Source organism: Drosophila busckii, chromosome 2R, assembly GCF_011750605.1.
Source record: "Drosophila busckii strain San Diego stock center, stock number 13000-0081.31 chromosome 2R, ASM1175060v1, whole genome shotgun sequence".
Taxonomy (NCBI): Eukaryota; Metazoa; Arthropoda; class Insecta; order Diptera; family Drosophilidae; genus Drosophila; species Drosophila busckii.
Window position 1 is genome coordinate 21756214 of NC_046605.1, and position 12695 is coordinate 21768908.

At 37.4% G+C, this 12695-nt stretch overlaps 1 protein-coding gene across 1 annotated transcript; it reads right to left on the reverse strand.

Moving 5' to 3' along the window:
* Positions 1–904: 904 nt before the first annotated feature.
* LOC117134661 (forkhead box protein P1) lies at positions 905–8993 on the reverse strand. The gene is made up of 8 exons (XM_033293050.1): positions 8957–8993; positions 8055–8606; positions 7827–8004; positions 7574–7757; positions 7305–7349; positions 7118–7194; positions 2553–2654; positions 905–2298 (listed from the first exon to the last, which is right to left on the reverse strand). The coding sequence occupies exons 1-8, from the start codon at positions 8980–8982 to the stop codon at positions 2104–2106; spliced, it is 1359 nt and encodes a 452-aa protein (XP_033148941.1). The 5' UTR covers positions 8983–8993; the 3' UTR covers positions 905–2103.
* Positions 8994–12695: the final 3702 nt, after the last annotated feature.

The following is a 12695-nucleotide window of genomic DNA, read 5'->3' on the forward strand; positions in this document are numbered from 1 at the left end:
GTGTCACATAAGCAGGAATTTCATAAATAGGTATCCTAAGTATATTGGTTATTTTCTACTGTATAAATTCAAAGTAGAAATATTTACTTACCCTTGAAATGAATTTAAAATTCAAAATAATCCTTTTATTTTCGTTAGACGAGAAAATTGCACCATAAATGTATTTTATTCAAATATACAAGTTTATTTAATCAATTAATGCAATTACGCTGATGTTGGTGGGAAGTAATAATCAGGATATCTATTGTTGCAGAGCAAAGTTTGCTTTAAGTAAATATATGTATATACGGTATAAAAACAAGTTGCATAGTATAATCGACATACTATATTTCAAATTGTAAGTTGATTGAAAATGTGTCGATAGCATTACATTATTAAATTATTATTTTTCGTATTTGTAGCAATATTATTTTAATTTTAAAAACGTATCGAATCCAAAGAACTCGCTTATAAAGTCATTAGTGTACTGCAATGTAGAACATTCTTATTGTGTCTAATTAAAGTTATTCACATTATTTTTAAATATTGAGGCGGAACCATTATTAATGGCCATGAAATTATTACTTACAGGACTTTGTAAAGCTTCCGAATGTGCAATTGTCTTGGAATTTCTGCTTATGAAATCATTTATATATATATTATCTTCATGATTAACGTTCTTCTCCTTATTCAAATGGCTCTCTTTACAGAAGGGAAACCCATCTGCTCCTAAACTGGAATCACACATTTCATTAATGTCCTTTCTGCATTCATCATGACGCCCGACATTAGTAAAATGTTGATTGCAGTTATCACACGAGCTCTTGTCTGTAGCATTCAGACAATCCGAAGGATTCGAATTGGGTGATGACGACGGCTCATATTTACGAGGACGGCCTCTAGATAGATGACGTCTTTTAATGAATTCATTGTCATCAACCATCCAAAATGAGCCGAAATCATCTTCATATCGAACAAAACATTTGTGTAAGGATAAATTTGTTCGAATAGCATTCTACATTGGTATTAGTTTAAGAGGTATAAGTCAAAGGATAAATTAAGAAAAAAAAAAACGGATAAAATTGTAAGAGAAAAAGACAAATGTAGTTAATAATGCAGTAGCTGTTTTTAGTATAGTGATTAGTTATTTGTGTAACATAATTAACTTGTATGCATATTTTGACCAAATGTTCGTTCATGGCAATCTAGAAATATATTTTACTTAACACTCTTTTTTATTTTTAAATACTGGTGAATTTTCCATGTATGTACCTATGTATCTACATATATTTAACGTTATTACTTTTTAATAGTTCCAATAACATGCTAGGTATTCCAATACTTGACTTCAAACTTTTTAAAATGTAAATCATAAATTTATACTGTTCATTTGGAATCTCATGTATACCGTGTCAATAAAATATTGTGTTTGAATGCTGTGAAATTGTTCTGCAATATGCTATAATGGACCTGACTACAGACAAAGACGGAATATGGCATACGATTATAGACTATAGGCGGACAGACAAAATATGTATCAATGTCTTTAATAAAGCTTTGTTCGCATACCAATTAAAAGTAAGAACGTATAAAGACTGCTAACATTTATTTTCAGATCGCCACATTTAACATTAATTAATTAATTTATGAACAGCTTTTTTATTTAAATCAATAACGCCAGATAGTACAATAGTTATAATAGTAAGTCTTTTTGAAACTTCAGTTTTAATAAAGAGGCATAAGACTGCTTATTTTTCTTCCATCTTCGTTATTAATGTTGTCATCATTTGCCGGTTTGTTGACTGTTGTTTTTGTATTTGTGAAACACTTACCCATTAAATTCCACTACACACACTAATACATATACACGTAATTGGAGTTTTGAAACTTAGATAAAAGATACAAGCAGAATGCACGCGAGAGGCAAATTATTCTGTTGTATGTTCGCGGTACCAAAATACATCTAGCGGTACCATCTTAAGCGCGGTACCAAAATACACTGTCACTTCACTGTCAAAATACTAACTTTGTACTTTTAACACTTTTAACAATGTAATTAAAACAAATGAAAAATCAGATATATTAGGAATGGGAATAAAAGCATGTATGTAATTACTTTTCCACCTACCCAAAATTTAACGCTATGAAAAAATTATTATCCGTCGAATTTTTGACACCAGATAAATTATTTGCAATGGCAGCTGTGCGCTGAGGTCTTCTCTTGTAAAATTCAATTTCATCGACAGTCCAAACTGCACCTTTTACATTTTCTACGCGCATAAAGCACTTATGTAAGGACAAGTTATGGCGTACTGCGTTCTATGGGTATGCATATGTCAGTACAAAATATATTAAAAACTTTAAATTTTATTTATATAAGTTTCTAATTCCGACTATTTAAGTCAGCATATTGGGGAATAAACCATTAGCACGGACAGACAGTCAGATAAACAGAGAGACATACACAAACGAAAAAACAAATATTTCGACTGTGAATCGAAGTTCAGAAAATAAATTATACAATTAGGCAGTTATTATAATAATCTGCGCCGAAATAAAATAAGTATAGGTACCTTCCAAGTTGCTGCATTTCGCCGAAAATAACAAAATGTGTTCTGGAACCAATTGTAAATTTCATTCAAAGTCAACTGCTTGTCGGGAGAATCAATGATTGCCTTTAATAAAATGAAAGAATTCAATCAGTGGACCCGAACTTCTTAAATGCATATATAATAATAATATATACATTACTGATTCTATATAAAATATTAAATATTTAAAGGTGGATACAAAAATTGAAAAGATTATGGATACATAGTCCTATATGGTACTTTTCTTTTCGAAGGGAGCATATAAAAATTAAAAAAAAAATTAGCAAAAGTACAACAGACAGACAACTCTATATCTACTCAGCCCGAATGAGAATATATATACTTTTTGGGGTGTGCAACGCCGTCTTCGACCTGTTACGCGCAAAACCCATTCGATAATTAATTAGACTATTGGTATATTTTTGTGTACCGGTTCTAAAAAATAGTTAATTTATATATGTATATAGTAATATTTATATATGTATATATACATATAAATATGTACTTGTAAAACCGTTAGGGCTGGCAAAAATCCTCTAGTTGAAGTCCCCAAAAGGGCTACGGCTGGGCAATATACACTGCATTGTCCCGGGATGATGCCAGGTGAGATAGTGTCACTTGCTCGCCTATGGCAATGCAAAGTCTAGCGAAGGTTGGGGAAAAGAGCCATCTGGGACTAGTGTCCAGATGTCTCTGGACCCTAATCATGATTAGAGGTATGCTTGGCGGAGAAGAATAAAACGCTCTGTAGTGGTTCTCATATAAAAATAATTAACCAGCCCCAAGCCAGAGTGTCACGGGGCCCGTGCTCATTGGCTAGTTTGCAGTCGGGGTTAACTGACTGTATTATTACGAAGTATGTGAAGGCCTTACCGTGCCAATGGGGGCAATGGCAAGGCGTATATACTTTCCCTACACTCGTGGGATCATTTATGGACTGCAAAAAATCAAACGGGTGGGACTTAGACTTAGGACACAAATGGCAGAGCGGATGGAAGAGGAGGCTCTGGACCACGGTGGTAGGCAAGGACTAAGTGCCGTAATGGCCGTAAATGGTACAATAGGTACCTGGAGTGGGGCTCGCAACTGGAGGAGGCGCTTGTTCACAAGGCCGACGCGGTGCCAATACGAGGGACTGGCTGGTATCCGTCACCCGAAAGTTGACTGCGGTAGAGGGTGCGCAGTTCACAGCCTGCATCAGGGATGAGATCGCGGAACTGGAAATCTTCACAGTTTACCTACCGCGGTCATCCAGTGTCGAGGAGCAGACAGTTGTGGACCTTCTCAAGAATCAGAATTCAGACCTCCTGCCGGACACCTAAACAGTGCTGAAGTGCACGGAGACGAACGGGGGCAAGCTGGTGACTCTGGGAGTAGAGCATTCCACTCTATTGCTACTGCAGTAGAACAACATGCTCATGATCCATCATTTTTGCCAGCTACCCTGTCGTCTGCAAAAGAAGATGGCGGAAGCGGAAGTACCCAAAACAGATGGTAGCCAGCAGTGTCCCGGAGAGGGCCGTGGTAGCGGAATTCGAGACTGAGGTAGACAATACTTCACTGGAAGGCCTAGACCTGGCAGTGTTTTAGGTGAATTATGAGCACGGCAAATCCGAGGGCGAGGGGACGCACGTCAGCGAGAGCCTAGACTTAGGACTTATAAAATGGAGAGCACTAGCGTGGCACAGATCAACCTGCATCACGCGAAGGCAGCTTCAGCTGGAATCGCCGGGTAAACCACCCGGCTGGGCCAGGGACCGTCAGAGGACGTATCTGCGGTCTTAACAGTAAAGACACAGGTAATTGCTGACTGTCGAGAGAACAAAACAAGAACCTGTATCTTGGTGAACAATAACATAAATTGCTTGTCTCTCCAAATTCCTTAGTAAACCCCTGGTAGCAGTGCACCTGTCGGGTCGAACTCAAGGAAACTGGTGGTAACATCAATCTACTTCCCGAGAGATGACGCGGAGGCACCGCAACTAGCACTAACTAAGGAAGAGCAAGCCAGCCCACTTCCGTAAGTTCTGAACAAATATAGCAAAGACACCACCAGCAGCAAGGGTGTTCATTAACAGCAATAGCATTCAAGAACCTTGCTTAAAGAAATCGGACAGTACTTTTACGGAAAATGAGGAGTGGAAGGCCAGACTTCTACTACATACCCACTTTCCCAAGAGTATCGTTTTGAATGTGTCAGACATACAGATAGAGGGCCCAAGCGCAACAGTCTGAGCTGCAGTCAAAAGACCAAAATGGAAGGTAGCCTCAAATATAATCAAAGAGCAGAGGATACGGTGGGCATTCGGCACTTTCCAGCCTTATAAAGCTCCAGGCGTAAACGGTAGCGCACCGATACATCAACAAAAAGGACAAGAGCTGCTAATGCCGTATTTTATTAGAAAATTCAGGGGTAGCATAGCACAAGGGTACCTATCGAGGGCCTAGAGAGTTCCCAGAGTTATCTTCATCCCAAAGACCCCTTTCAACCTGAATCTTTTCGGCCAATAAGTCTGACCTCCTTCCTAGAAAAAGTAGTGCATTATTACAAAAGGCACACGTACTTAAAGGATTATCGACTACATAAAAACCAGCACGCATACAGGGCAGGCAGATCTACAGAATAAGAGCAGATAGAAATCACGAGCTTACTCAAAAGTTCAGTGAAGGCAAAGAGGATAGCTAGGCACCGGGATAGCAGAAGTGACGGTAAGCACCCTAACAGTCCGAGCTCAGACTACAAGAAGCTGCCCGCAAGGTGGCCACTTATTGCCACTTATGTGGAGCATTGTAGTGGATGAGCTGCTCAAAAAACTTACAGACAACGGGTTTGAATGTCAAGACTATGCCGATGGCAATATCATTAAGGGAAAGTTTGGCATTAAGGGAAAGTTTGGCATTAAGGGAAAGTTTGAGTACACCCTATGTGAGAGGATCATGCTGGGTCTAAGACTAAGCGTGAGGTGGTGCAAGGACGTGTAGCTGAACATAAATCCAGCTAAAACCACGATAGTTGCATTCACTTATAGATACAAACTAGACTCGCCAAAGCCAATTAAAATTGGGGATGCGACAGTACAGCTTTCCAATAAGGTCAAGTATCTAGGTGTAATACTAGATAGTAGGCTGAAGTGGAAACGCCAATTAGAAACCTTCGTCCGAAAGGCAACTATGGCTCTGATGAACTGCAACTGGGGCCTATCTCCAAAGATACTCATGTGGATGTATGTAGCGATGGTACGACCGATCATCAGCTACGGTGCCGTGGTATGGACAGAGCGAGCTAAACAGGCATGTGCGAAAAAGTCTCTGAGCAAGCTTCAGAGAATGGCCTGCACGTACATGTCAGGTGCTATGCGCATCCAACCTCTTGGCACAATACTCTCAGGACGAGTCAGTAACAAGATAAAATTTCACTAAGCTCTTCACACCTAAGATCAGTCATAAGACAGAGTGGAGAGGCACCTATAATGTGAAAACACATGCCATTAGGTGATACACGAATGGGTCAGTCACAGAAAATGGGGCAGGAGCAGCGATCTGCGGACCCGCTAGGAAAATTTACAGGCATTTTCCAAGCGGAAATTCACGCAATAGAGCGGTGTGCAGCTTGCAACTTAGAAAGGGGCTACACGAATAGAAACATTGCCATATTCTCGGACAGCCAAGCAGCAATCAAATTTTGAAATGCTCATAGGGTAGTCTCAGGATTAGTTTGGCAGTGCTTATGATCACTAAACAAATTGTGCAAAACCTATAGGGTGACCATTTACTGGGTCCCCCGGGCCACGCCGGTATACCAGGGAACGATGTTGCGGACATGCTAGCCAGAAAGGGAGCAAGCTCAGCTTTCTGGAGACCGGAGCCTTTTTGTGGGTTCATGGTAGCATAACTTTAGAAACGCAGAGGGAGAGCGAGAACTGGTGGGAAAAATCGCTAGGAGCCAGGCAGAGTAAGAGACTTATTGGCGGATACGACAGAAGCGTACCGCTGAGTAAAAACTCGCTTAGTATAATCGCAGGTTTCCTAACCGGTCATCGTAGACTGCGTTAACATCTACAGAAATTAAATATTGTGAATGATACATTATGCAAACTCTGTCTAGAGCACGACGCAACTCCAGAACACCTACTGGAGGAGTGTCTAGCCATTTGCAGGGTAAGACTTATCTAGTTGGGGACCCACACCCTAGACACTAGTAAGATGAGAAACTTGAAGCCAGGATAAATTTTGGCATTTCTGCACAAAATAGAACTGGACAAGGAACTTTAAACTTATATATCAGAGGGAGGCACAATAGATCTTTTAGGTCGCAGCGCACATTTACTCCAATAATAATAATACAACCGTTAGATGGCGTCTTGTTATATGTAGGCGTAATATGTTAAGTGTGTGTGAAGTTCACACTGTAAACCTGAGTGCGTACATGTGTTTTCTGTGATTTCCTACGACCAACTCAATGCGTTTTTGCTTTCAGAATGCAATGGGCTACAGATGTACTCTACAATCTTGGTATCGTAAATTCTAAAGTTTTAAGTATCACTCACTTGTCTGATAAGAGAAGCATATGTAAAGGGTGGTCGAACATCGGCGTTTTTATAGAATTCCCTATTACGTTGGATTTCTGTAAGATAAAAATAAAACCAATTTAAAAATTAAGTATTAATCAATACACTTTTAAACTATTAATGTAACAAATATTTGTTATTAACATTCTGCGAATACCTTACTCACCATGTTGCACATCAAGCCCTGCTCTCTCCAACATATAAGGTAACCCTAAAAAAAAAAATTAAAAACTAGTAAATTGCTGCTCAGAAATAAGTTTATTTGTTGTTGTGTATTGAAGAAAGTCATTTAAGTCATTTTATTTAAAATAATAAAATATTCATGAATTGCTATATATATTCAATATGCCAAACATGCTAAATGGTTCTGCCCTTATCTCTTGTATATTCTATGTATAATTTATTAGCATTACACGAAAAAGCTTTATTTCTTACCGCCTGTTACTGAAAAAGTATTTTTATCGTGATTCCTTTTCTTTAATGCCGATAAGCCAGTGGAATTTACAATCGGAAGATTAACTGAGCTCGGGGAGAGAGATCGATGGAAAGACCGAGCAACATTATTTAATACGAGCGGGGAGGTGCCAGCGCAATAGTTTAAATCACTTCCAATAATATCCTAAAAAAAAGCATGCATTGAATTAAGTCTTTTTAATCTTATTAATATGATTTTGAACGTTTAATATACTTTGCGATCTGTTTTCGAAGGCGACAATAATTGCTTGGATAGGTACAGATGATGCATCATAGCCTGTAATCGATCTCTTTCCTTTTGGAGATGAGACTCCAATTGAGATACTACTTGCATTTGAACACGAGCTTGGGCTGTCGAGCGATCATCCAATCCATGTTCCGTATTAAGATGCCTAGAAAACATAACTGGTGAAAACTGAAATATGTGAAGCTATTTATTTACTTAACAAAAGAGCCAATATCTTCCAAATCCATTTCACAACCGGGCCAGCGACAAATACCATGTGCAAAGAGAGGATGGTAATACTTTCGAATAGCAAAAACGTCGTTTAAATGATTATACTCGTTATTATATATGTCATTTTCTTTCGATCGAAGAATCCTTTCAGCATCTGACAAAATTGTCTTTTCTTGATCAGAAATAAAATCAGGAAAATTGTAAAAGTTGTTTTCACTGGGAGCAATCGTATGTATATGTTGACTTGTAGGTATTTGTATTTGATTGTTAAACTCAGGAACAAATGGTGATTCCCCCAAACTTGAAGCAGGTGAGCTAGACTTGATGATATGTGTTGCAAACGATATGGAATTATTAAGGAAGCCACTCTTTGAGAAGCAATTGGTTTTAGTTAAATCTTTGCAAAGATCGGGAGATGACGACATCTGATAACGGCTTTTAGGTAATATGTCTTTTTGGTGAAGCCTCTCTATATGAGCAGCTGTTTTGCTATCTTCAGAAAAGTCCTCTCCTGGAATGCGAATCATACTAACCAATCTGAAATAAAATATAATTACATTATTATCTATATATAACTATATATGTACATGCGCGAGTACTTTATTAAGCCAACACAAAAAGACTCTGCAGTTCATTACTTTCCGTTCTTAAATAAAGTAACTTATATTTTAGTCTATGAAGATACATATGTACATATTATATGTAAAATCTGCACATCCTTTTTTGCAGGAGATAATAAATGTAACCACAAATTATGTGACCGTTTGTATTTGTATATGGTTAAGCGTATGTCAACGAATTATAACTATGCAGACGTATGTTTATATGTACATAATATGTTTATATACTTATACATAAAAAAATATAATAAATAGTTAGATACATACACAAGAAATATTGTAGCTAAATACATTATTTGTTCAGTCATCATAATTATTTATGCATCCTTTCGTTGAGTATGATAAGACAGAACGTTTTAAAAAATATAATATATAAGCATACCTACAAATGATGTACATATGCATGTATGTACATAAGATTTTCATACGTACATACATACATGTATGTATGTATGTAGTAGTCTGAAAAGCCGGAGCCTTAAGATAATTCGTTTACATAATCTGACATTAAGCACATAAGTATGTATGTAAGTATAATATGCATAACTTAAATATTAGCTTTTAATTATAACAGCATTAAAGAGATTAAATTCCTTTATTTCCAACGAGCGCAAACTTTTCAATAAAAAACTATACTAGTTATATACATAACGGAAAGCTTGTAAAAGATAATTCAGTCCTGCGCAAAGTAGTTACAGGACATATTTCATATCGATATTTAAAATTATCGCATTGTTTCACTGACAATATTATATCAATATAAGATTAACAATATTCTTAAATTAATTTTGGAAACAGCAAACCCTTGGTTAACACAATTCGTTTCTATTGTTAATCTAAAGCATTATTTAGAGTTTCAAACCACGCTCAAATTCATCCCATATTATATACGAATTGATTTTAGGTGACACAAAAACTTGTTCGATATGATTTTAACAACTTTATCATGGTCATAGGTTTGTCAATATTCAACCATATAAAGCTTGTATTAAACGAAATCTTAAAGAAAAATGTACAACACTTTGCCTTTCGCTAGTAAAGTTCAACACCATTCAGGTAGATGCCACCCATTTTTTACATACTTTCGTTTGGTTGAGGCTCCTTACTTTACTATTTAATATGTTCTTTGCTTATGTCCTTTGAACAAAAAAAATTGGTAAATTGATTGATTTAATTACATCTTCAAGAAATGGCGAGTTCGATGAGTATTAAATTAAAAATATTGTGCACACCTATTTTTAACTTGGTGGCAACATTAGATGTGTTAGCTTCTTTTGTAAACAGACACGGTAAATCATATGCTCTTTAAGGAAAATTTACTTAGTTTAATTTGTTGCCAGCGCAATCTACCTACCAACATGTATTAATTGAATTTTATTTTATATATGTATGCAAATAATTGGCATTTGCCAAAAAGCTGATACCCTAAGAGGTTTTCATGCAACTTAATTATTCTTAGCGGCCACAATTAAATTTTGTACATGCAAATTACAAGCGGTAAGTCAGAACTATTCTATTATTTTTAGCAGAAAATGTCAAATTAAGAATACTTAAGATATTGTTTTACAGATTTCAAAATATACTTAAGACAAATTCTAGCGAAATTTCTGTGGCCCCTTTGAATATGGAAAAAAATAAAAGCTTTTCAGTAAGAGAAAGTACACACTATAATATTGTTATATATTCTATGTAAATTTATGAAAAGCTTAAGAAAAATTAGTGTAATGGGTATACAAAATTTAGTGTTTCTAGAACGTATATTCTATGGCTTTTTGATGTAACAGACGTGCACAAGGGATCAAACCGTCGGCTTGTCTTGCTGATCCCAAATATATACATATGTATGCATACTTTATCGGGATTGCCACGACTCTGTCTCCCAGTAACATATGTTTGCACAACTTAATAATATTTTTTAAATGTCAAGTTGTATTTAAATATACTTGTATTAAATATACTACATACATGATTTGTACATCTATATTTATGTATAAAAGAGTTTGTCCTGAGTGACGGGTGATAATGATAATGACAAGTGACTTCCGACTCATAAGACTTAGAAACCTGAAATTAGATATCATACCCTTTCAGCTCAACATTCCATCAAATAACGAGTTAACGAAAACAGCTGGAGGGAGGCTCTGTTAGAGGCCAAAGTAATAATTACCAACAACGACAAATGGCCATACCAATTTTTCATCTGGCCGCAGCTGGCAAGAAGGACAGAAAAAATCCTATTTTACAGATGCTGCAGCGTCAACTTCAGTGGAGTTGACGACCTAGAAGTACCAAGAGCTGTAAAAAGGAAAATGAAAATGCTGAAAATGTTGTCGAAGTCAATAAAGGTGTTCGCAGATTCAATCGAGACGCTGCCTATAATTCAGTTGTGGCCACAATTTGGATGAAAATTAGAGAAGTCAGGGAATTATTATGAAATAAAATTATTTCGATGATAATCAAATCAAGGACACATGGGTGGGGATTTATATCTTTTATCTTTACCTATACCTTCCAACTGACTTATCTTCCAATTGTAGTTGTGCAGTGCTATCGCAAAATTCAGATTCTAATGATACTAGGACTTTAAAAGACAGACAGCTATACGACTTATCTATAGTTTGCACGATTCACTTTGATACAATGAATAGCCAGCTGAAGTACTTCATTCAGATTGTGATCCTGAATGAAGAAAATATCAGAAAAGCTGAAAAATGCTCAACGGGAGCAGCTTCTCAGAAATAACACAGCATGGTATATAGGTAAACAGAAAATTATGGAATAAATTTACCTAACCTTGCTGAGCAAAGAGTAAATGTTGCACTAATTTAATAAAAGGGTAAGTGTTCTTGAAAGCCAGTCTGAAGTAAATAATGTTCGACTTGTATTAATGCTGGTTGGCAGAAATATTAATTGTAAATGAACCCTCTACGAGGGTGCCGGCTAGCCCATTGACACCGTATTGTCTCGGGCACCAGAGCAAACAGCACGCTGTCACCTCGGCACTACGGTGTCTAGCTAAGGTCTAGCAACAGCGCTTCCCTGTGACCCTTGAGTTGGGAACGTTGTAACTAGCCCATCGTTGGCGGTGCCTGGTGGTAGGCATAAAACGCTATGGGTGATTCCTTGAATAAGCCATTCAGCAGAAGAATAAGGAAGCAACTATGGCTGGGATGTTAGTCAAAATGTCGATGGCAGCAGTAGGTGCGCCATCATGCAAACACCAAAAACTGGCATAAGCCAGACGAACCCCAGAAAGACAACCGTCAGTGAATCACATGTGACCTTCATTGGCAGGAATGGACTAAAGCAAAATATGTCAGTGGATCAGTGGCAAAAGGCCGAATCGTGCCTTCTGGACGCTCTGCGGATGACGTTAAATGTTAAAATCCAGATCGAGGACATCGACATTGACATGCACGACACTGTATTTTTAATTGCTGATGATCAGCGCATGAGGAGGAGGAAGAAGAAGATGCTAAACTGACAATCATCCGTGCTGGAGTTACTTAGCAATGCTAAAGTTAATCTAGCTTAACCTTAATAAAAGCAAGTGTTGACGGAGCTCCTTCTAACTCTGAAGGAGGGCTCCGCCGATGTAGGCTTAGTCCAGAAGCCTTGGATAGTATCGGGTAACAAGGTTTCTTTTTTAAATTCACTAACTGCTTTGTAAAGCAGAATATGGATAGCCATCCTTTAAGGAAAGGCATCTACGCTTATGTTATGTCTAATTACAGCACTGACGACACAACAGTCGTGGCGCTTGAGAGCGACAAGGATGAACCGTGCGCTAAGTAGCTTGAAGCGAATTACTTAGCGCATGAACAACCAACAAGGACTGATGAGCTTTAGCGACTAGTGCTTGAGACAACAGAGAAAAACTGATGCTCTATGGTCTATAGAAACTCCGGAACACCGATTAGGAAAAATACAAAGAAAAATTCAAGAAGAGGCAGACTGTCCTTGCTTTAGTAGGCAACCTAGAGCGACCGGTGGAGACTAAAGGGAG